At 56.1% G+C, this 23,134-nt stretch overlaps 2 protein-coding genes across 4 annotated transcripts in view; both read right to left on the bottom strand.

Moving 5' to 3' along the window:
• The window catches only part of COL11A2 (collagen type XI alpha 2 chain), a 28,574-nt gene extending 13,369 nt beyond the window's left edge, over positions 1-15,205 (bottom strand). Inside the window, exons 1-24 of the mRNA XM_012791328.3 lie at positions 14,928-15,205; positions 12,167-12,316; positions 11,821-12,031; positions 11,210-11,372; positions 8,549-8,740; positions 7,729-7,806; positions 7,056-7,118; positions 6,213-6,392; positions 3,915-3,974; positions 3,775-3,816; positions 3,510-3,572; positions 3,130-3,204; positions 2,578-2,664; positions 2,292-2,348; positions 2,073-2,126; positions 1,920-1,973; positions 1,774-1,827; positions 1,560-1,613; positions 1,327-1,380; positions 1,203-1,247; positions 1,026-1,079; positions 629-673; positions 385-438; positions 122-166 (exon numbers count right to left, since the gene is read on the bottom strand). Coding sequence (XP_012646782.2) covers positions 122-166; positions 385-438; positions 629-673; positions 1,026-1,079; positions 1,203-1,247; positions 1,327-1,380; positions 1,560-1,613; positions 1,774-1,827; positions 1,920-1,973; positions 2,073-2,126; positions 2,292-2,348; positions 2,578-2,664; positions 3,130-3,204; positions 3,510-3,572; positions 3,775-3,816; positions 3,915-3,974; positions 6,213-6,392; positions 7,056-7,118; positions 7,729-7,806; positions 8,549-8,740; positions 11,210-11,372; positions 11,821-12,031; positions 12,167-12,316; positions 14,928-15,003 — 2,010 coding nt within the window. The 5' untranslated portion in view covers positions 15,004-15,205. The remainder of the gene's footprint in view (positions 1-121; positions 167-384; positions 439-628; positions 674-1,025; positions 1,080-1,202; positions 1,248-1,326; positions 1,381-1,559; positions 1,614-1,773; positions 1,828-1,919; positions 1,974-2,072; positions 2,127-2,291; positions 2,349-2,577; positions 2,665-3,129; positions 3,205-3,509; positions 3,573-3,774; positions 3,817-3,914; positions 3,975-6,212; positions 6,393-7,055; positions 7,119-7,728; positions 7,807-8,548; positions 8,741-11,209; positions 11,373-11,820; positions 12,032-12,166; positions 12,317-14,927) is intronic.
• A 1,115-nt stretch (positions 15,206-16,320) lies between these two features.
• On the bottom strand, positions 16,321-23,079 carry RXRB (retinoid X receptor beta). Of its 3 annotated transcripts, none has more exons than XM_012791357.2 (10): positions 22,665-23,079; positions 21,726-21,973; positions 21,057-21,213; positions 20,500-20,679; positions 19,165-19,337; positions 18,635-18,764; positions 18,326-18,458; positions 18,119-18,222; positions 17,692-17,797; positions 16,321-17,580 (listed from the first exon to the last, which is right to left on the bottom strand). In XM_012791357.2, the coding sequence occupies exons 1-10, from the start codon at positions 22,888-22,890 to the stop codon at positions 17,433-17,435; spliced, it is 1,605 nt and encodes a 534-aa protein (XP_012646811.2). In that variant the 5' UTR covers positions 22,891-23,079; the 3' UTR covers positions 16,321-17,432. The 3 variants fall into 3 exon arrangements, with proteins under 3 accessions (XP_012646811.2, XP_012646812.2, XP_012646813.2); XM_012791358.2 differs by having other exon boundaries at positions 18,119-18,210; XM_012791359.3 differs by lacking the exon at positions 21,726-21,973 and having other exon boundaries at positions 22,665-23,078.
• Positions 23,080-23,134: the final 55 nt, after the last annotated feature.

The raw sequence follows: 23,134 nt of genomic DNA, 5'->3' as shown, positions 1-23,134 counted from the left end.
AGGAGGCTCAGAGTCACAGGAGGGGTCAGGTCTGGACACAGCTAAAGTCCCTACAGACATTTCGGGTGCTCCCTATACCCCATCCCGAGCCCCTTGTCTCCCAAATCACTTAGTCACTTACCTTCTCTCCATGAGGACCGATGGCACCCTGGGGCCCAGGGAGACCCTACACACAGGGAGAGAGAGGTCACAGGAGCCTCCATTCTGTCCCCTAGATAGAGTAGGTGGGATCTCTCCTACAGCCAGCCTCCCCACCCAGAGTGTGCATGGGGCCCAACCGGAGCCTGAGATCCTTAACCTCCTGCCCCCATCTGGGGTCTGGCCCACTGTGGAAGCCCCGGGGAAGTTGCTAAAGTTGGGGAGGAGGTGGGCAGGACCACTCACCTGGGTCCCAGGGGTGCCCTGTTGTCCAGGAGGTCCTGGCTCTCCCTGGGGTCCCTAGAAACAGGCAACCAGGCAGGGGTCAGAGGAGATGATAACAGAACAAACTTAGGACAGAGAACAGAGTCCCAGCAGTTCAGCCAAGAGGGCTGGGAAGTAGGCAAGGAGTCGACACAGATGGTGAATAGGACCCTGTCGGGGACCTCGGGAATGGGGGTGGGGTGGGGTCTCCACGCCCATCACTCACCAAGCTCCCTTTGGGGCCTTGGGGACCATCCATGCCTCGGACACCCTGAAACACGAGAAGGGTGTGAGCAGCCAGAAGGTGGGCCTGGAGGGACTTGTGGTCCTGAGAGGGTGGGACGGCCAGACCTCCACTTCATCCCAAACCTAAGCAAACACAGCCAGCCCAGCCAGCCCCATGGGGCACCGAGCTGCGGCCCTGTGGGCTTGTGGGCTTTTGTTTTGTTTTTCTTGAGGATTTACTTTTCTTTTTGGCTATGTTCAGAGCCCTGGTACCTCTGGGGGCGAAGGCTGAAGCAGGGCTAGGGCTAGGTGGAGGCGGGGGCGGGGGGGAGGTGAGAAGGGAGGAAAGTTGGAGAAGTCAAGAGGTCACATCAGGGTCCCAAATCAGAGTCACTTACCAGGGGTCCAGGAATACCAGGTGGGCCTTTGGGGCCAAGGAGACCTCGGGGTCCCTGCATTCAGGGTACGGGGAGGAGATAGCATGATGGGTTGGAGAAAATGCGTCCCTTCAGTGCCCATGGCCCACTCCTGACCTCCCCAGAGCCCCGTCCCCAAGCCGACCCCTGGACACTCACCGGCTCTCCAGGCAGCCCTCGAGGCCCAATCTCCCCACCGTCTCCCTGGAGGAGGAGGACATGGTGACGTGGCCTTACCTTCTAGACTTCTCTTGCACCCAGCCCCTGTGCTTGCCACACTTACCCGCTCTCCATCCTCACCAGGGGACCCCGGAAGGCCCTGGGCACCAGCATCACCCTGGAAAAGAGGGGAACAGGTAAGAGGGCCTCAGAGCCCCAATGCAGGCAGACACAGGCCCGCTTCGATTCGCCAGCTGGCTCCGCTCACAGCGCTCCTGTGGACTCCCAGCCTTCCTTCCTTGCCTCCCTCCCTCCACAGATATATCCCCATCACAACGCCTGCCCCAATATACTCACCCTGTGTCCCTTCTCCCCAGGCAGCCCCGGGAGTCCATCAAAACCTCGGTCACCCTAGGAGGAAGGGAGGCAGCCAGAGTGAGGGCCCACCCCTCCCTGCCCCAGCCCTCCCTACAGTGCTCTGAGCAGGGAGGGCTGCATCCTGGGGGAGCCGGGGGCACGAGCCAGCACAGGTGGGGCTGGGAGCTACAGGTGCGGGAGAGGGGCCTGTTACCTTCACTCCAGGTTCTCCAGGCATCCCCCGGGCTCCATCAGCACCTGCCCGGCCCTGGGAGAGCCAGGAAAGTGTCAGAGCCAGTAGGGGGCGCAATCCTCCATACCCCTTTCCCCCAACACCCATCCCAGCCCTGGGGCACTCACCCTTCTCCCAGCCTTGCCAGGAGGGCCTGCAAGGCCCTGAGGTCCTCTGGGGCCCTGGCGAGGGGAGACACAGGCAGGGTTAGTTGGCATAGACAGCGGGAGGCGCTCGGTTGGGGATCAGGTGTGGGGGCAGGCGTGGGGGAGGGTGGCCACCTGAGGTCCTAGGTCTCCAGATTCTCCTTTCAGGCCAGGGCTTCCAGGCTGCCCCTGGGAGAGAGAAGAGAGAATGGCCATGATGAGGGACAGGCCTAACAGTGACCTCAGAGCCCTCCCCCAAAGAAGCAAAACAACTTTCAACCTGGCCCCTTTCCAGAACTATCCACACCCCCCATACAAATAAAGGATCCTCTACCCCAACACCCACTCACTCACCAAGGGTCCAGGGCGACCTGTGTATCCCATGGGGCCAGGGGGGCCACGGAGCGCCAGCTAGGGGAGCAGGGGCACAACAGAGCTGACAGAGAGGCAGCGGGGAGCCTCCAGCCCCAGCACACCCTCCAACTTGCCCTGCCACTCCTGGTTCTCGTCCACTGCCCTGTGTTCTCCCCAACCTCCCTCTCAGCCCCACATTCACCCCAACTGACCCTGCCAGCCCTCCTATAGCCTTCCCTTCCCACTGCACCCCTCCCTCGACCAAGACTCCTCCAGCCCCACTCACCCGTGCCTGCTGCAGGATGGCCTGGGCCTGAGCCTCCTGGGCTGCCACCACAGGGCCCTTGTCACCCCCACTACTGCCAAACCGGAACTGAGGGGCAAGGAGAGAAGATCCAAGTTCTCTTCCAGGAAATCCATGGGACGCCCCCAGCCAGAGGCTTCTTCCAGCATTTCTGCCCCACCCCGCAGGCTCTGCCCTGTCCAGCATCTCCCATGGGTTCCAGATAACTGCTTAGAAGTTTTCAGAAACTCAACCCCTGCGCACCTCCCCCACTCTCTAGCCTCTACCTCCCAAAAGACTCCTTTGGTTCTAGACCCCCTGAAATGTAGGAATTTCTGTCCAGTTCTAAATGATTTATTTGGTTCTAGAAGATCCATGTTTGGTTCTAGGTCATCTAATGAAGTTCCAACTCCCTCATTCCAAAGATCAATCCCTTTGGGTTGATGGTCTCTAGATACTCCTCCATAGCTTCCCTGACCTTTTGGGTTTTGGTGACACAACACAATCCCCCTGTTCTTCCCTTCGGCCCCTTCCAAAGCCCAGAAGACAACTCACTGGCAGCATGAGGGATGTGCCAGGAGGGCCAGGCACCCCATCTGATCCAGGGAGCCCTGCTCGGCCAGGGGGGCCCTGGAGTGGGGAGAGAATGAGACAGACACAATGACAGATGGGGGGTGCCAAGGTCATACCGTCGTTATGCAACCCTCCTCAAGAGAACAGATGTAGACTCCCTAGATTTTTCCTGAGCTCCCCACCCTCATGGAGAAAAATGGGGGTGAGATGCAGATTGCTCCCCTCTCCAACCAGAGACTGCCCTCCTTTCTGGGTTCTGGGGAGCACGCCTCCCCTCAGTCACCAGCCAGCTAACGAGGAACACTCGTGCGGGGCACAGGCAGCTCCTCTGCAGCCCCCACCCCCACAAGACACTCCCTTACCCTCTCGCCAGGGTCTCCAACTGGGCCTGGGTTCCCTTGGATGCCAGGGGGACCAGTCAATCCCTGAGGAACAGAAGAGCAGGGGTCAGGTGTGGACATCCAGGCAGAAGAGGGCATGTGGCTGAGGTGGTCTTCCCGAAGAAGTCTGGGGCTCCGGGAAGCTTCGATTGGAAGGATTCTCGAGAGTGCTGGGAAGGAGGCCTGGGCATATGGGGGAAGGTCTCTGAGAAAAGAATGGAGTCTAACAAGTCACAGCCAGACTCACCGCAGGGCCTTCTGGGCCAGGAGGCCCCTCCACGAGCATACCCTGCGGAGTCAAAGGTTGAAAGTCAGACACCACAAGGCTAGCTCCCCACCCCCGCTTGCTTCCCCTCTTCCCACTGCCTCAGCACCAGGGTAACTCACAGGTTCCAGCACCGCGGGCTCCCCCTTCTCTCCCTTCAGCCCCCGGGGTCCGTGGGCAGCCTGAGGGAGACACACATGTAACCCCCAGTGGGGCCTGTGAGCAGCCAGGACCCCAGGACCGCCCCCACCCAAATCCAGCCTTGATTCTTACATCCTCTGAGACCTCCTTGACTCTACCCCCCAAATCTGCCAGCCCTCCCCAAAAACCTGCGCTCACAGACCTTGCAGGCCCGCCAAGGAGACCACAGGCTCCACCCACCAAGTCCCAGCCCCACCTCAGCAACACAACCTCCCATCTCCCTGAGCGCTTCTGTCAGGAAAGTTCTCAGACCCTTCCTGGGATTTCAAACCCTAACCTTCCCAAACCCTCTTCTAGAGCATCCCACCCAGAGGTTCCTCAAACTCCCCATGGCCCCAGGAATCCCTAGAATCTTAAGAAGGCATCCACTTCCTCACCCTTACCCCAGCCCATCAAATAAGAATCTATGATTGTAGACAGACTTTTATTTGGGGGTAACGGGAGGGCAGGAACCCATGTGAAAATTTGATGAAAGCTATGAGTCTTTCTCCAGAAAAGAAAAAGTATATGCCCTTGTGCACAGAATTTTATTTAGATTTCAAGGGATTCACAATTTAAAAACTTCCCAAAGGTTAAGCATCCATATCCTAAGTAAATTTGGAGAGTAGTCACCTCTGATACCCCTAACTCAGGCCCCATAACTAGCTTTCAGAAAAATATAGTTCTTGGGCTCAGTTTTCCAACCCCAAGAGCAGCCCCCCATTGCAAGTCCCCCAGTTCCTCTCTCAGCAAGGAGGCTATGCCCTTCCTCTGTCCCTCCTCTGTCTCTCCAAGCCCACCAGTTCCCTCCCTGTCATGCTTCCACTCCGATGGCTACTCCCAACTCTAGGACCAGAACCAAGATAAGTACAGGGAGAAGGGAGGACATTCGCCACCACCCCCAACTCTCCCAACAGAGGTCTTTGGGACGGCCCCCTCCCCTCTATCCTAACCAAACAGCAATGATCAGTTTCCAAACTCTCCCCAGTCCTAGATCAACCCCAAATATCCAAAGAGCAGCATAAGGGAAAGCAGCAGAGGGTCAAGGGTGGCAATATTAGAGAAGGGAGGTGTGGGGTGAGGTGGCAGGTAGAGGAGGCAGCCAAGACTGCGGGGCAGGCAGGGATGAAGCAGACAGGAAACACTCCAGCTGACAGGGTGGTTCAAAACATGGGGAACAGGTTCCAAACCAGCCTGAGCAAGAGAGAGACCCCATCTCTATTAAAAATAGAAATAAATTAATTGGCCAACTGAAAAAAAAAAAGAAAAGAAAACATGGGGAACAATCAAGGGAGGCAGGACAAAATGACAAACACTTGGAAGCAAGAATGATGCCAGGGCCAAGAAAAATTCAACATGGCCAAGATGGCTAGAAAACAAACTGGAAAAACAGGAAGTGGCTGGACAGACTAGGAAGAGCCAAGGAAAGAGGACACAGGAGGTGAACCTTCAACAGCAACCTGGCTACTGTCACCAAGAGAAAAAAGACATCAGCAAAATAGACATAAAGTGACTCCTGCAAAGGGAATTATGACAATGAAAGGTAATTCTTCAGGAAAACACAAACATCAAGGCTAGGACACACAAGAAGTGGCCATGGTAAATATCTAGGCCCACAATGGAAACTGTACAATTTGGATGACCTGAGACACACAGGAAATGGCTTATTGCCAAAGGAAATTGTCACAGGACAGCGTAAAAAACTACAGGTAGAACACAAACAACAAATCCCTTTCAGTCCAATCTGACACAGACACCAAGACGTATGCCACAGCAGGAAGGGACAAACGAGAAGTGGCCTGTGGATTGGAAAATGTAACGTAGGAAGTTAGATCATTTGACAGCAACATGACAAGATACTGTTCTGACCAAGAAGAAATGACAGAGACAGACTGAAAATGGACACAGGGTAGGGGATTATTGACCAAAAGCTTTATGAAATACAGCTTGATTGGTTTAGACAGAAAGTGACCAAGAAAGACAGGACGTGGCCACAAGATTTTTTTTTAAATCCCAATGCCCTGGGCAGAAGGACCCACAAGGAGTCACAGGGCAAGACATTTGGCAAGGGAAGGCAGGAAGTGTCTTTTCCAGCAAAACACACATCTCATGTGAACGGAAAATGGCATACCACCAACGGGAAGTGGGGCAGAGCTGACAGACAAGGATCAAAACCAACAAGAAGCAGTTCCTGTGGCTCCCACTGGTGGTCAGATGGGAGAGGAGCGCCCTTCACTTACGGCTCCCTGGTGGGCTGTCTCCGCAGAGAGGGCAGGGCCAAGCTCCGGCTCTTCACGATAATCTTCCGCATAGCCATAGGCGTAATCGTAGGGCCCTGCTGGGGGCTCCGTGCCACCCTCCCCATATTCCTCTGCCCGGACCCTGTCGGCTGTGGGGGGCACCTGGAGATCTGTCTGCTCCTTCCCAGGCGGGACGGACAAGGGGTAGACGGGGGCGTTAGGGCTGAGAGGAGGCTCTCCCCAGACCCCAGGGTGTGACAACTTCCAGCCCAAAGGATTCTGAGGATGATCGAGACCAGAGTTGTTCTCCCAAGAAGAGCAAGGAGAGTGGCTGTATAGAAATGGGATGGCCACTGAATGCCAAAACTGGGGAGGGATGTCCCACAAATGGGCCTGGTGGGAAGAAATGGTGGAAAACAGGAAGGATGGCCAGAGGGCTGGATACGGAGATGACAGTCCACGGATGTAATGATAGACAAAGTCCGGGAATGACCAAAGAGACAGAGAGACTAGGAGAAAAGAAAAAATGACAGCATTGGACAGAAAATGGCTCCTAGGAATGGAAATAGGACACAGAAATCAGACCATTTGGCACCAGCATGAAGAGGAGATTACTCTGGAACCAGAATGATGGCAGGTGGCACAGACACACTTAGACAGACTTAAGGAGATAAGCCACCCCATAGGTCTGGAGTGATCAGAAGACAGAAGGCCATAAATGGAAATGACAAAGAGCCCTCTGGCCAGAAGAGGGGCTGGCTCATCAAGATGGCACAGGGCAAGAGGACTGGGTCACAGATGCCCACTGCCCCCAGCTGGAGTGAGGGCAGGGGATGGAGTTACCTCCTCAGGGGGTGGCAAGGGGCTGGACTCCGGGATTTCTTCTTCTTCACTGGGGGTGGGGTCCTAACCCCAGGCAGAGGGGAGGAGTGTAGCACAGGGTGGAGAAGGAGAGAGGTTAGCGGAAGGGGAGGCAAAGCAGCACCTGTCCCTCCACCCCAGGGCAGGGTCCGTCTGTGCTGGGGGATGGGGGAAATCTCAGATCTTGCAGCCCCTTTGGAGGGGGACAGTTTGGGGAGACTGAATCTCCAAGGTCATAGAAGTTTGGGGGCAGAGATCTGGATGCCCCGGCTCTACCTGCCGGTACCCGCTGCCTCTGGTCCTGGGGAGGGCGGGGGCAGCGGGGGAAGCAGCCCGGAGCGGGGAGGCTGGCTCCGGGCTGGGCCAGAGCCTCCAGCTGGGGAGGGCCTCCAGCCCGGTGAGGGGGACGCCTGCCGGGCTGCTGACCTCTTGGCGGGTGGGGTGGGCTTTCGGGGAGGGGTCCGACGCCCCCTAGGGGAAGGGGGAGCCCTGTGGTGGGGGCTCCGAGGCCACTGCAGCAGAGAGACATGGAGGGACACTGAGTGAGTAAACCCCCATAATCTATATATGGTGTCTCTCCCCACAGATGGGGGAGGGAGGAGTCACAGGAGATGCTGGGAGGAAGGGAAGAAACAAAGAGGTCCCTCAAGTTTACCTGATAATCAGGGGTCGTCCCTGTAGTCATCGCATCATAATAGGGGGCCTCGTAGTCATAGTAGAGAGACTCAGTGGGCTGGGAGGGGGGAATAGGCAGGAGGGGGATGGGGCAATTGGAGGGTTGGGGGGAAGGGCGGGGACATTGGCGTGGAGTTGGGAAGCAGAGAGTTGAGGATGCAAGGAAAGGTTGGGGGTCAGGAGAGAGGTGGGAAGGGGAGAAGGGGTCCCGTGTGTGGGACAGACATGATTAAGAGATTAACCCTCCAATCTTCAGACCACTGGCCCCAGATCATATCTGTACTCTAGCCGTCCAGACTCCACCCCGACCAGTTTCCTTTCCCAAGGACCCTTTCCCCTCAGCAGTCCTAATCCTGTCCCTCCGGGTGGAGGGGGCAGAGACTGGGCTCCCCAATCCCACACTTCAGCAGACCCTGCACCTTGGGGATCCTCTATCCCTATTCCTTCCCTGTTTCTCCTGGGTCCCACCATCTGGATTTCTCTCTCCCAGCTTCTGTCTCTCCTGCTCTGCTCCCCTTTTCTCTCCCAATCTCTTAATTCAAGGAAGGAATGGGAAGCCCAGGGGCACAGTTCCAGGAAGACTGGAAGGGGAGGAGACACAAGCAGGGAACACAGCTCCCAGCCACAAATTCTTCATAACGACTCTTTTTATTTTTAAATGAAAATAAAAAGATTGATGAATGAGGACTGGGAGGAGGGGGTTATGGAGGTATGGTTGGGGAGGGATCTAAAGGGGGAGATGTCTGGGTGTCTTCCCTCTCTGGGGCATGCTCATCTGGGGGTTCACTCAGCTCCCTCACCTGTCGCTGGGGTTCCTGGTTTTGTGGCTTATGCAGTGTTAATGGCTGCTGCTTTGGAGATCTCTGGGCTCTGTGGGACTGTTGGTTCTGAGGTCTCTCTCTCTGGCCCCTCTCACAGTCCAGCTCCTTCCGTTCACAGGATTCATAGGCAGCTTGGACCCCGGGGACAATGACAAGTTCCTGGACATCACCCTGCAAAGACATGGGGAAGGAACACCAATGAAGGGAGACTGAGAGAGAGACAGAGGGAATAGTCTGGGACAAAAGGTAGGAGGCCAATTCTAGGTAAAAATGTACAATGGGAGAAGGTCATTATCGGCTTTCTCATGGGCATAGCCCTTTTCAGTTCTCAAAGGATCTCATGGATCCTTCATAACAATGAGGAAAGTCAGTAGGACAAAGATCTTTATGCCCCTTTTTCAGATACATTCCATTCAGAAAAGTGCAAAAGGCAATGACTGGCCCAAGGTCACTCAGAGTGGCAGAATCAGGACTAAGAACCCAGGCCTTCCAGGACTAGAACCCCTACCCCTCACCCCTTGTGGCAATGCATGGGCCTTTTCACAGTGGCTTCGGGAGACAGTGGCCCAGCCTTAGTTGCCTTGGCCTACCAATGGAAGTGATGATGAGAATTCTGAGGTCCTCTAGAGCTAGGGGAGGGGACCAACTTCAGAATTCCAATGGCATTTATTTGTGCCCACACATGGTGCTTAGCACACCCTCTCTTGCACTGTAATTTGGGGATAGTATCTCATTTCTAGAGCCAAACTGGGAGCTCCTGGGATGATAGAGAGCTTAGATTCTTCTGTGTTCCCCTTAGCCAGCAGGTGTTCAGAAAATGTTGACTGGCTGGGTGGGTGGATAGACAGATGGATGAATGAATAGATAGGTGGATGGGTGGGTGGAGGTTCAAATGCATGGTTGAATGGGAGTGTTGATGGATGGTGAATGAATGAATGTGTGTATGGGTGGATTGGTGGGTAGAGGTACAGAGTAGATGGAAGCAGACTGGTGAATAGGTAGATGGGTGGAATTGAATATGTGGGTGAATGAATGTTGAATGGGGAGTAGGTGTGTGAGGAGACAGGTGGGTGAGTGTATTGAAGGAGGGAGTGGTTGAGTTGGTGGGTGGATGGGTGGGTGGATGGCTGCATGCACACATGCATCTGTGTATATGCATAGGCAGATGGGGTGGGTGGGTAGATGGCTGAGTGAGCAGATGGCTGGATGGGTTGAAGAGGATAGATGGACAGATGACAGATGGATAGTTGGGTGGTTTGAAGGGGGAGTGATTAAGGAAGGGGTAGATGGGCAGGTGGGTGGACATAAGTCTACATGCATGAGTATATAGGTAAGTGTGGGAACAGTTAGGTGGGTGAGTGTGTGGTGGACGCATGCATGTGTGCATAGGTGTGCCAGTGGGTGGGTGAGGGGGTGGTGGAGGCATGCATGTCGGCATAGGTGGGCCAGTGGGTGAGTGGGTGGTGGAGACATGCATGTGTGCATAGGTGGGCCAGTGGGTGAGTGGGTGGTGGAGGCATGCATGTCGGCATAGGTGGGCCAGGGGGTGAGTGGGTGGTGGAGACATGCATGTGTGCATAGGTGGGCCAGGGGGTGAGTGGGTGGTGGAGGCATGCATGTGTGCATAGGTGGCCCAGGGGGTGAGTGGGTGGTGGAGGCATGCATGTGTGCATAGGTGGGCCAGGGGGTGAGTGTGTGGTGGAGGCATGCATGTGTGCATAGGTGGGCCAGGGGGTGAGTGTGTGGTGGAGGCATGCATGTGTGCATAGGTGGGCCAGGGGGTGAGTGTGTGGTGGAGACATGCATGTGTGCATAGGTGGCCCAGGGGGTGAGTGGGTGGTGGAGGCATGCATGTGTGCATAGGTGGGCCAGGGGGTGAGTGGGTGGTGGAGACATGCATGTGTGCATAGGTGTGCCAGTGGGGGGGTGAGTGGGTGGTGGAGGCATGCATGTGTGCATAGGTGGCCCAGGGGGTGAATGTGTGGTGGAGGCATGCATGTGTGCATAGGTGTGCCAGTGGGGGGGTGAGTGGGTGGTGGAGGCATGCATGTGTGCATAGGTGGCCCAGGGGGTGAGTGGGTGGTGGAGGCATGCATGTGTGCATAGGTGGCCAAGGGGGTGAGTGTGTGGTGGAGACATGCATGTGTGCATAGGTGGGCCAGGGGGTGAGTGGGTGGTGGAGGCATGCATGTGTGCATAGGTGGGCCGGGGGGGGGGTGAGTGGGTGGTGGAGGCATGCATGTGTGCATAGGTGGGCCAGGGGGTGAGTGGGTGGTGGAGGCATGCATGTGTGCATAGGTGGGCCAGTGGGTGAGTGTTTGGTGGAGGCATGCATGTGTGCATAGGTGGGCCAGGGGGTGAGTGGGTGAATGAGTGGGTGGGTGAGTAAAGAGATGGGTTGAGGAATGGATGGATGGGTGAACTGATAAAGTCTGAACGACACAATAAGTGGCTGTTAACAGTCCTGCCACATAAGTGGGCATCTAATTATACTACAGAGAAAATTAGCCCTGAAAATAGAAAATGCAAATAAAAATTTATGAGAGGAAAAATGAAGGCCTTAGGAGTTAGAAGATGGAGTACTGGGGCCAGAAGGGGAGTGGGCCAGGAACCACTCCCTTCTCTGATCGCTCTGGTTACCTCAAAGACTTCCTCATCCAGGATACGGGCACCAAAGATTATCACTCCGTGGGTGTCCAACACTGGGCGAGCACTTCGGGGTAGCGGCCGGGTGACTCGCTTCTTGCAGTCAACAATGAGAGTGACAGACTGGCCCTTCACAGCCACAGCCACACGGTGCCACCTGGTCATGTGGGAGGAGAGGTTCAAGTGACTGACTGAAGGCAGGGAGTCAACAGGGCTGGGGAGCAGTTGATGGAAGAGCCGAAGCCACTGACAACAGTATTATAGTAACACAATAGCCACCATTTACGGTTACAGTGCACCAGTCACCATGCTATCATTTCCTCATTTGATCGTCACTATTCTATTATCTCTATTTTACAGACATAGAAACTGAGGCTCAAAAAGGTTAAGTAACATGTCCAAAGTACAGGCTAGTACAACATGCAGAGAAAAAAGCAAACTCTAAAGCCCAAACTCTGGGCTAGAACTGACTGAAGTCTTGGCACCAGGTAGCAGCAGTGTGGCCAAAAGAGTTAGCAGAGTTTCCCAGTTTGGGGAGTAGGGCTTCTGGGGCACTTTCTCCTAAAAGTGTCAGCCAGGCAGACCAGAGGAGCAAACGGACTTACTTGCCATCTGCTAGGCTGAGGCCTCGGAAGACCGGCTGAACCGGAGGTTGCGGCCGTCCAGTCTGGTCCTCATACAGGAAGCGGACAGGTCGGCCAAGCTCCAGGCCCAGCTGCCGGACGCCCTGGGCACTGTAGAGAGTCAGAAGGGGAGCCTGGAGACCAGGGCGGGTCCGGACTACAGTCAGCAGAGAGAAATCTTTGGGAAAGCCTCCTAGTATCCAAGAGAGATGCACACAGGTAGAGTGAGAGGCAAAGAGGGCCATAACCCCTCCCTTCCTGGTGTCTGATCCCACACCCCACCCTATTACTTCCCCCAGGTGTCCCTACCCCATCATGTCACCCATACCTGGGAAAAGCTGGCGGGTGGGTGCACTGAGCTGGGCAGGTCGTGACACTCGGTAGGCCACATCAGCTGGACAGATGCCTCTTGCCCTCCGGACACCATCAGGGACAGAGGGGAACCTCAGGGCCTGGAGCACATCCACAGGGGGTGTACCTGGGAGAGCCCATGAGGATCAGGGTAAGGGACATGCCCTCAGGAGGGCATAAACAGGGCACATTTGGGATCTAGAACTCAGCTTCCTAGGGCTCTTTGTCTTCCTGGAAGACAAAAGTCACTGTCTCCCTCAGTCACTCCTGAATGGGGCCCAAATGGATGGGAAAGGCAGAGTTGCCTGGAGGTACAGGACAGCACTGGGGTACCCGGCTCCACGCCCACTCCTGCCCTCCCTGCTGGCATGTCTCTCCTACTCTCCCCACCTGTCTTTCAGCCTATGGCTCTCTTTCTATTCTCTCTCGCCCTCTCTCTTAACTCTCCATGTCTCCCCTTCTCTTGCACTGTCTCTTTTATTCTCTTTGTCTCTGACTGTTGGTCTGTTCCCCTGTTCTTGTCTTCCTTCATTTTCCTCACATTCTATCTTCTTTCCCTGTCTTTCTTCCTCACTCTCACTCCCTTTCCATATCTCTCACTCTCTGGGCCTCTGGCATCTGTCCCGTCTCCAGCACAAACAACATCTGGGCCATCGATTATCCTGGGCACAAGAGGTGCAGGGGGGCCATGAGGGAGCGAGCAGGAGGAGCGCTGTGGAAGGGGCCTTCAAGCCCCTGCAAATCCCAGGTTCATTGGGTGGGGGGCAACTCAGACCATGCCAAGGAAGAAGATACAAGAAAGGGCCTTCCCAGGAGCCCATGCCCCCTGACTTGGGAGGTGGGCTGGGGAGGGGGGGTGCTGAAGCTGCCACGCAGAGCCAGAGCAGGTCCAGGGCCCTGAGCCACACATCTGTGGATCCCATCAGAGTCCTTGCCCAAACCCGGGCAAGCTCCCCACACCTGGAACATCAATCCTGCCTTGCCACCCCCACCACTCCCACCACCTGGGATCCAAAGATTCGAGACCCAGGCCACCAGCCCTGTCCACCTAGAACTCAGCTTCCTAAGGCTCAAACTCCCTGAAAGACAGAGGTCACCTCTCCTTCACTTGCTCCTCAGTATACATAGTCCTCATACCACCAGCTCCTGATTGGAAAAATCCCAAAGAGGGAGCTCCAGCAAAACGTTCACAGAACTGTGGGCAGTGCAGAGGCCAGAGCAATCAGGAGAGCGGAGCTGGGTGGGTGGGTGAGGTGGGGCGGGCAGGCAGAGAAAAGGCCCTTTGAGTCCAGGAGCCGGGAAACCGCAGGCTGGCCCCCCACCCCCCGCCTGATCCTGGCCCCTGCGCCTGTGGCAGCTCCGCAAACACCAACACATAAGGGCAGCTTTGAGAGACCTAGAGTGAGTGAGACAGAGACACAGAGACTCACAGAGACCCCAGGCCAAGGAGACCTCAGAGGCCCCAACTCTCCATCAAACCCCAGGAGAGTACAGTTCAATCCTATAGACAACCTACCCACAGGTCCACCCACCATCTTCCCACATCAGGCCACTTCCTTGCCCCTCTGTCTCCAGCCTCATCTGCCCCAAGCTTCCCATCACCCTCCACTGCTCTACCTCAGGCCGCCCAAACGCCTTATTCTTTAAGCTTAGAAATTCCACAGTAACCCATTTCCCTAGAGTCCCACCTCTACCCACTCAGCCCTGAAATAAGAGACAGTCATCTTAGCCATCCCCCTGCCTCCATGTGAGAGGGTTCTTTTTCACCCTAAGAGAGACTCCTAGGGTGTACAGACACCACACACTTCAATTTCCTGTCCCTGAGCCTCACATGCCTCACATCTTGGAAGTTCCTTCCATATTGAACCTAAATCCTTTATGCTGCCATTCTGGCCATTTTCTCTCCAAAGCAGAGAAGAAATGAATAGTCAAGTTATATACAAATCAGCCCCCAATGTTTCCAGGAGTGGGGGCTTCTCCAGCCTGCCTAGGGCACAGCCCTCCCAGCCCCTCCTCTCTGACATCAAATCCCCTTTCCTAGCAGCCAGGAATTCTGGGTCCTGGGAAAAAAAAGGAAAAGACTGGGGTTGTGGACACCAGGGTCCCTGGGGAGCCCGGCTGGCCAGAGGAGGAGGGGCCGGGCAGGAATGCAAAGAGCTGGCTCTGGCCTCAGACACCTGATCCTGGCCTGTCCGGCAGCCTCGGCCGTCCTGTTGGCAGCCAGCCCCAGTGCTCCCCAGAGCCAGCTGCGTGGCAGCACGGAGGGCACAGGGCGGGGGAGGGGGACCCTGTCAGGAAAGCCAACAGGACGGACAGTTGAGGCATCCCTTCTTTCTTGGCTTACTGGGCTCTGCTCTGAACCACAGATGCTCACCCCTCATCCCAAAGATATAGACAGAAAGCCCAGAAGACACACGCACACCCCTCATCCATCCACACTGTCATCCACCACCTCAACACCAGCAACACCTGGACCGGACTGGCCCTGGCCACCTGGGGCTCTCAAAGGTGGTCCTCCACCTTTCAGCCTTACCTGCCCTCCCACAGTCACTTCAAGGAGGGAGAGATCCCTGCCCTGACTGCAAGGAACCCAGGTGTCTTGCCCTCCAGTCTGGACCTTAGACTCACAAAACCTCCTTTTCAGACTCAGAAGCTCCTGCCCCAGTCATCAGCTGTCCCCTCCCCAGGGGTACTTAGAGCTGTAGCCGATTGGACCCCGGCATCGGGACTCCTCTTACCTGCCCAGCCCGGGTCCGCGCTCAGCCCCAGCACCAGAGGTAGGAGCAGGAGGAGGCGATGGCTGCACCGCCCCATGGCTGAGCGACCGGAAAGCCCCGTCCCAGAGACCCAGGTGGTGGGCCCGAGGCGCCGGACGCCCGGAGGCCGACAGAAGACAACCAGCCGGCAGTGAGCCTCGGACGCGGACGCGGGTGGGGAGGTCAGAGGCCACAGCTTTCAGCGGCCCAGCTCCATGCGGCGAGGTGCCGTCGGGGCTCGGGCACTGCTCCTTCCTCGGTGGCCGCCGCTCCTGAGTGTCCCCCACCCCGGCGGCCCCGGGCCCCCACCTCGCCCCCGCCCCGGCCCGGCCCCGTCGCCAGCCGCCCGCCCACAGCCACCGCGGGAAACCCCACCCTCGGCCTCCACCTGGGGATCCCTCCCTCTCCCTCCCTCCCTCACAGCCCCTCCGACTGCTCTCTGCTCCTTGCAGGGACTCGATGGCTCGCACGCTAAGATTCTCTTTTCGGGAACCCAACAGATCTTGCCTAGCCCCTTCCTTTTCTAGGACCCAAACGGCCAGTCATAGCCCCTTTCCCTCCCCCTTAGGGGCCCCAGCCCCCTTTAGCAAAATCTGGGGCGGGATTGAGGGCACAGTGGGAGGAGAGAGGCGGGCCTGGGGGTCGCCACCCACCCCACCGCACCCCACCCATGCTCGGGTCTCCACAATTGCCTCCCTGGCCGCCGTAATTACAGAGCGGCGGGCATTCACAGCGGGCTATAGATAGCGACCGCCCGGAGGCCGCCCTGCCGCGCGGGGGAGCCGCTTAGGGGCAGACAGAGGCCACACTGTGACCGACACACAAACTGGACAGTCAGGTCCAAGGAGATGAAAACGGGGGCAGAGGTAAGGGAGCCGCAGAGCCAGGTGCGAGGGAGCAGAGGTGAGAAGAGGGAGCGGTCGACTCTGGAAGGCTCCAGCGAAATGGGGTCACGCAAGGACATGGGGCGCCTCCGTGCGGGCGGCGCCTGAGGAGGCCGCTGCGCCCGGCGCCCAGCGCGCCCCCACGAACGGGCACGGCGCCGGGCCTGCCCGGAGCCCGCGGAGCGGCTGGAGAGAGGGCCGGCGCGAGCCGAGGCGCCGCCGCCCGCTGGCGCTGGGAGGGCGCGAGAGCGAACAAGGCGCCTTTGAGAACCCGCCGCCCCCCTCCGCGCCGGCCGGCCCCGCCCCCAGCCTGGCACACCCTCTTCCCCCTCCCCGACAAAGCTCGCCTTGTGTCCCCCACCCTGCGCCCGCCTCTCCGGCCCCAGGGAACCTCAGCTCCGGCGTCAAGGGAGTCTCTCCTGAGCTCCCAACCGGATACCGCCCCCCAAGCCCGGCGCTGCCCATGCCCGCTGCCCAAACAGTCACTTCAGTCCAGAAAACAGCGATTTTAATTTGAAAGCGATTTTATGTGTGAGTGAAAGAGAGGGGAGAGGAACCCCAAAGAGAAGAGACGCAGGGCAAAAATCATGCAGCCCCAGCACCCCAGCTCTGTGGGCTGGCCACCTCCCCTCAATTCTCAGGGCAGGAGCATGTGTCCCCAGCCTATGCTGTGTGCCCAGGGCTGGGGGAGAGCTGTGAAGGGAAGGGCTGAGAACTGCACTCACCAAACCATCCCCTGCCAGGTCCTGTGGTCACAGCCCAGGCCCCTTCCACCAGTCAGACAGGAAGACATGGGAGGGGAACTGGGAAGGCCAGTGCTTGGAGAGTGCAGGGACGGACCATCTCAGGCCCTGCCTTTCCCAAACACCCACCTCCACCACTGGCATTTCTTAGCCAACCTGGGAAAGTACAGTACTTCTTTGAGTCTAACTGCAAGTCTCCATCCTCTGAAGAAATTTAAAATAGCAGATCATTCCTACATGTCCACCAGCTCCTTCACCATCAGCACCACCACCTTTTTTATTTTTCAGTCTGACTGCAGGAGGTGAAGTGTAAAAGGGGACGTTAGACAGGAGACAGTGACAGGGCCCTCCCTCTTCCAGAGAGGTGCCCATCTGCCAGGTTTGGGAAGAGAGAGGCCTGTCAGAGCCCTACTCCCATGCCTATTAGTTTGGGTTTGGGGGGCCTGCCCCCCAATATCTATCTCTGGGGAAGTTCTCCATTTCCATTCTTTAGATGGGGAGCAAAGTGAGGCAAGATGAGAGGGATGCAAGGTCCCAGGAGCAGGACCAGTGCTTTGTGCCAGGGAAAAGCCAGGGGGTGAGAAATCACCCCAAATCATGGGAAATCCCAACAAATTCAGAGACTCAAGGCCAATGAAAGGAGATGTCCAGTCCTCACAGGGATCCGGGGTACCCTCTAAATTGGGATATCAAGAAAACCCCTTGGAGGGTTTTTAGATCCCCTTGGAGGTCTCAGTTTTGCGTATACTTCTCACTCCAAGGTTCCGGTAACATGGCCTTTCCCACCCTGCCCCAGGGCTTGGAGTCCCTCTTGGATGTGTGCTCTTCAAGTGTGAGAAGCGCCATGTTTGGGTCTAGGCTCAGGCCAGCTGATGGGGAGCCTCGAGCATCTCCATGAGGAAGGTGTCAATGGGGGTGTCGCCAATGAGCTTGAAGAAAAACAGATGCTCTAGACATTTAAGGCCGATGGACCGGAGGGCAGGAAGACGGAGCAGCAACTTGGCAAACCTAGGGTAGAGGTGAGAGAAGGAGTGAGAACTGGAAGCACACAGGACCTAAACACACCTCATGGCACTCCCCACTCCCATGGGCGCCTCAGTCCCCATGACTCCATCTCACCGTCCCTGCTGCTCAGGGTACTTCTGCTTGCAGTATGTCTCCAGTGATGCGTACACTTTCTCCCGCAAGACCTCCACCTCACTGGGGTTGGAGAGGCCCTTGGCATCTGGGATGGCAGGGAAGAGACGAGGAAGAGGAAGGAAGACAAATCAAATCAGAACAGATAGATGTAGCCCACAGGATGGCCCTTTTGGGCTCCACCTGCTTGCCTTTTACCAGATGCCTGGCAAGGGAAGCAGGCCCACTGGGTTTGTGGGATGGGGTCAAAGGGAATGTATCAGTGGATGTGGGTTTTTCCTCAGGTACATGGGAGATTTCCGGGTTGAGGGTCTTACTGAGGGGACAGTTGGGTAACTTAGGAGCTCTGGAGAAGAGGAAGCTCCAAGGTTGCCTTGGCCTTGAGAGACAAGGGTAATCCTCCCCTTACCTGGATTAAACAGAATGATTGCCCTCAGGCAGCCAAGCTCTGTCTTGTCCATCCTCATGTCACGCATTTTGGACACTAGCTCTGTCAGCACCCTGGAGAGGGACCTGCAGGTCACTCAAAGGTCACAGCTCAGCCAGCCTTGGACACGGACCAGCCTATAGCCCCACCCCCTCTACCAACATGCCAGCCCAGCCAAGGGCCACTGACCGATCAAAGATGGCTCCCACACCCGCAGAATGGGCTGAGTTGCGGTGCACGTGCAGACCTGTGGCCAGGAGGATGCCATCACGAACATCAATGGATCGGTGGGAGAAAGAGGCAATGAGGAGCTCGTTCCAGCCTGGGTAGGGTAGCAAGGGTCAGGATAGAGATAAGACCATGGGATTCAAAGCACATTGGTGGAAGAGAAGAAGAAAAGAAGTGGCCAGGTCAGCTAGCTTGGCTCCCTCAGTATGCAAGGTATGGCCACTGGGGTCACTAAAGGTCAGGAGGTCAAAGAGATCCAAGGTCACTGACCTGCCCGCAGCAGTATGACCTGGTCATCCAGAGGTAAGGAGGAAAAGTGTGGGATCCTCTTCGCCCATTCAACAAGTGTGAATAGTTGCTTGTCAGCTGCCTGACAGATGTTAGTCACGGGGTCATTTGGCTGCAGGAGACGGAGGGTAGGAGTTATGGAAGGCCTCGAGGTATACTGGCAGCCTCCTTGTAAGAGGATTTTGACATCCCTTCCTTATATATAGTCTTCCCTCAAGCTCCAACTAAACCAATCTCTGTTATAAGTCAGACTTCTCTTCTGGCATTAATGTAGATGATTACTTATTTGGGACTTGCCTGTGGTCCTGCCAGTGGGTTGTTTTGGGAGTGGGGACAGAGGAGCTATCACACCCACCTCAGGTGTTTGAAAGACCTGTTTGGCCGCACTTCCAGTCCCAAGCCATGTAAGGAGAATTGTGAGGGGAAGGGAGGGGGAGGGGACATAGAACAGACCTGGATTCCCTCCCCCAATACCCCACCATGAAGAAGAGTAGATTAACCCCATCACTCACGCTGCTGCCGCTACCTCCGGTTCCCCCAGGACCCTCAACGCCCTGGTCACTCTTCTGCTCCACAGCAAGCTCTGCCTCCAGGATCCTGTCCACAGGCATCTCCTCAGGGGCTCCCCCAGCCCCCTCCCCATCCCCGTCCTTGTCCTTCCCCCGCTGACGCTCCTCTTGTACCGCTGTGGGGTGGGAGGGGAAGAAAAAATGGAAAATCAGCAGCCAACCATGAAGGGGTTCCACAAATATCCTTAGGACTTTATCAGGGTGTCATGGCCCTTAGGAGATATTTACAGGAATTGGGGAAGTCACTAGAAACAGTGGACTGGAGGAAGCCTGAAAGCAGGGGTTATAAAAGGGCAGATAAATAAGTCAAGAAGCAGGGAAGAGGAGGGTAAGGGAATTAGAGAGGAATTTAAATGGAGGCCTACTACATGCTAAAAAACATGCCAAGAAACATGCTAAGCACAGTTTGATATTCACTCAATTATCATAACAATGCTGTGAGCTCGTTCCCATTTTCGAAGATGAAGAACTTGGAACTCAAAGAGATTAAATAGTTTTTCTACATTCACACAATACACGGCAGGTCACACAAATGAATCCAAGTGTGCCTGACTGGAAATCTTGTGCTTTTCTGACTCAACAAAATAGGCAGTAAAAGGAGTATTGGCCTGGGTCTTCAGAGATGTGGGTTCTCATCCCAGCCTTACTACTCTTTTGTACATGACCTTGGGAAAGCCAGGCTTCAGGCTTATCTTCTCTAAAATGAGGGATTTGACCAAGATACTCTCTAAAGTGTCTCTCTCAGAACTTTAGGAATCTACTAAGACAGGATGGAAACACAGAAGAGGGAAGGCAAGTCCTTAGATCTTCAGTAAATTCTATAGCTTATGAGAGTGTAGAGTCCCAAGAGGCAGAGGAAAGACCACAGATTAAAGGAGATGGAGACCAAAGAAGGTACATGGGATCAAGGAGAGGAGGGACTACTCAGATTAGAGAAGGGGAAATAAAAAAATCCCATTATGGGTGAGGAAAAGTTATTCTACTCTAGGACCAGACTGGGGAAGGGTCATAGGTACAGGCCACACAGGCAGAACCATTAAGAAGGAAACTCAAAGGCCAGAACAGAGTACCAGGGAGAAAAGCAGACAACGAGGGGAGAAAGAAATCAAATATCGCCCTCTAGAGGGGAGAAAGAACAGTAGGCCTTCCTGAGAGATACAGAACATGTGGTTTCCTTCAATCTCTCCTTTCCTTGACCCCTCCTCCTTCCTCTCCCATTGAGTGGGGTATAAGAGAAAGGGCCTGTGGTCTAGGAAGCCTAGGTGGGCAGGTCCTTACCCTCCCTCTTCATGCCTGTTGCCAGGCACTTCTGATAGCGGCAGTACTGACAGCGGTTCCGCTGGCGCTTGTCCACTGTGCAGTCTTTGTTGTCCCGGCAAGAGTAGGTGAGGTCCTTGCGGATGGTGCGCTTGAAGAAGCCCTTGCAACCCTCACAGCTATAAACCCCGTAGTGTTTGCCTATATGTGATGAAGAAGAGAATTAAGAAGGCTGCATGGAGATCTCTTTACCATTAAGTCTCTTGCCAATCTCCTCCCCACCAAAACTTAATTTAAACCTTCCTGTGTTTGCCAAATACAGAGCTGGGGAACTAGGAAGGGGGCATAATCTAGCCCCACTCTCCTCACTGTTCAGAAACCCTCTAATAGCCCCCTTTTCCCTCTGACCAACCCCTACACCATCCCACATCTGAGCTTCAGGTTCCTTACTTTCATCAGACCTCCCCCAGGTAACTTGCTCTGACCCAACCCCATAAGCCCTTGGTAATCCCACAGGTGATGGTAAATGTCCCAGACTCTTTCTTTCTTCCTCTCTGCTGATCTTCTGAGCCCCATACCTGAGCTTCTGTCCCCACAGATTGCACAAAGCCGTTTGCCAGCTCCAGGGCCACCTGGAGGGGGTGGACAGTGCAGGCCCCGGACCCCTAAGACTGGTGGCTTCACATCTTCAGGGGGGCCAGACCCACCCCCAGGGAGCGACACTGTTGAGTTAATCTGGGATGGGGGAAATAGGGAAGTCACAGGAAGACTCATTGGGAGGGAGAATCTTGCAGAAATGATGGAAATCACACCCTACCACTAGGCAGGGCCCTGCATTGCACATTCCAGAGGGCATTATTTACACTGCATTCTATGTGAAGGGCCATCCCTGGAACACAACCTCAAAGAAAACAGACATAAACAGTTCCCCCCTGAAACTGCAACACAGTGGCCCTGAAGGGCATGTGTCCTGGAAGAGCAGATGGGACCAAAAGGGCAGAAAATCACAGATAGATCAATAGGATATCAAGAATACTGAGGTTCTTTTATAGCGTTGGGAGGAAACATGCACTGAAGGATCAATCACCTCAGGAAGGGCAAGGGGTCTCACAAGGACCACAGGCCTGCCAAAATTAGAGGACTGGAAGGTCAGTGGACCATGGGGTAGTTCACACAAGGATCTGGGGTTATAAGGAAAACAAGGAAATGATAGTGGAGAGGCAGTTAAGTGGGTCACAACCTCTCACCTGGGGGCTGCTGACAGGCCCGGAGAATCCTGGGGGAGCTGGAGGGGGCAGACCAGGGGACCCCATGGAAGAACTGATGACTGGGAATGGGGAGCCCAGTGGGGGTGGTGGCATAGGGGGTGGGGGTGGTGCCCCAGAGCCTCCAAGGGATGAGGCTGCTGAAGGGGGTAGGGGTGGCCCAGGAGGAGAAGGGGCAGGGACCCCCTGGGGAAGGGGATTTGGGGAGGAGCTGTCTGGACTTCTAGAGTCTGAGAGAGGGGTACAAAGAAGCACAGAGACACACAGAGACAGGAGAGACAAAAAGAGAAAATGAGTCTTTGATCATCCACTGGAGACTTTAATTCTCTAATTCCCCACCCTCCCCCTACCCAGCCCACAGCACCCATCCCCAAATCCAGAGACTACCTCCTGTCTAACAACAGTGTAACTACTAATTGTGGTAAGAGGTGGGGGCTGACAAAGGAGAGGAGAATAGTTCAGGTGAGGAAAAATTCCAAGCCATGCGTCTGAATGAATGCCAGGTCACCCCAAGCCAGACGTGTCTCGTGAGTGGGGCAGCACGTGGGGTGGACCATCCAACCCCTCCATTCCCAGCTTACAGCAGGGTTGCTGGGGCGTGCAGAGGAAAGAGACCCCTTCTAGGACGCAGGACCTGCCTTCAAACGTCCATAGTCCTCAAGCTCAAGGGGAACCGTGTCCTTCCCACGGCTGGGACCTACGGTGCACAGGGCCTCAAACGGCCACGGCGAGGAGGGCGGAAGCTCCCCCTCCCCGCCCCGCCCCAGGGAGGAGGGTACTAAAGCCTTCGGGAGGGAGGGGACGCGTGTTTACAAACAAGGGGGCGGGAGCGCCAGGGAAAGAGCACCAGGGGAGAGTGTGGGGGAGGGGTTGCAGATAACGCGGTCAGTAGCTTGCCTGCCCGTCCGCTAGGACACTCACCCCGCCCGCTGTCGCCCATCCCGTCCCGTCCAGCCTCCCCCGGCTCCGGCTCCGGGGTTTGTTGTTCTCCGACCGCCGCCGCCGCCGCCGCGGGATCCAGCCAGGGCCGTCGCCGCCGCCACCGGGACGCGACCCCACAATGCATTTCTTTTCGCACCCCCACTGGCCCACACTGCCCTGCGGCATGCCGCTGAGGGAAGAAGGGCGGGCGAGCAGCCCAAGACATGATCGCTGGCTGAGTGTAGGGATACCGAAGAGGTGCAAGGGATTCTCAGGGATTGATCGGAGGACTAGCTGAGCACGAGGAAGGCCCTGAGAAAACGACTCTGGCCCGGATCGGGTCGAATTAAGCTCTTCGCTCTGCTCTGTACCAAAATGACAGCGCCGATGTGGCAGCCATCTTTGTACAGACGGGAAGTCTCGGCGCTAGTTCCCGCCCCTTCGTCTAGTTGGAAACGGAGGAGGCGGTC

This window comes from Microcebus murinus, chromosome 5 (assembly GCF_040939455.1).
Source record: "Microcebus murinus isolate Inina chromosome 5, M.murinus_Inina_mat1.0, whole genome shotgun sequence".
In the NCBI taxonomy this organism is placed as follows: Eukaryota; Metazoa; Chordata; class Mammalia; order Primates; family Cheirogaleidae; genus Microcebus; species Microcebus murinus.
Note: the sequence above shows the minus strand (reverse complement) of the source record. Positions and strands in the feature narration are given on the sequence as shown.

Bases quoted from the DNA above. Each gene is read 5' to 3' on its own strand.
- RXRB (XM_012791357.2), bottom strand. From the start codon at position 22,890: ATGTCTTGGGCTGCTCGCCCGCCCTTCTTCCCTCAGCGGCATGCCGCA. The intron at 21,974-22,664 runs GTGAGTGTCCTA...CCCCTCTCTCAG, and splicing joins GATGGGCGACAGCGGGCGGG to ACTCTAGAAGTCCAGACAGC. The intron at 21,214-21,725 runs GTGAGAGGTTGT...CCCCCATCCCAG, and splicing joins GGCCTGTCAGCAGCCCCCAG to ATTAACTCAACAGTGTCGCT.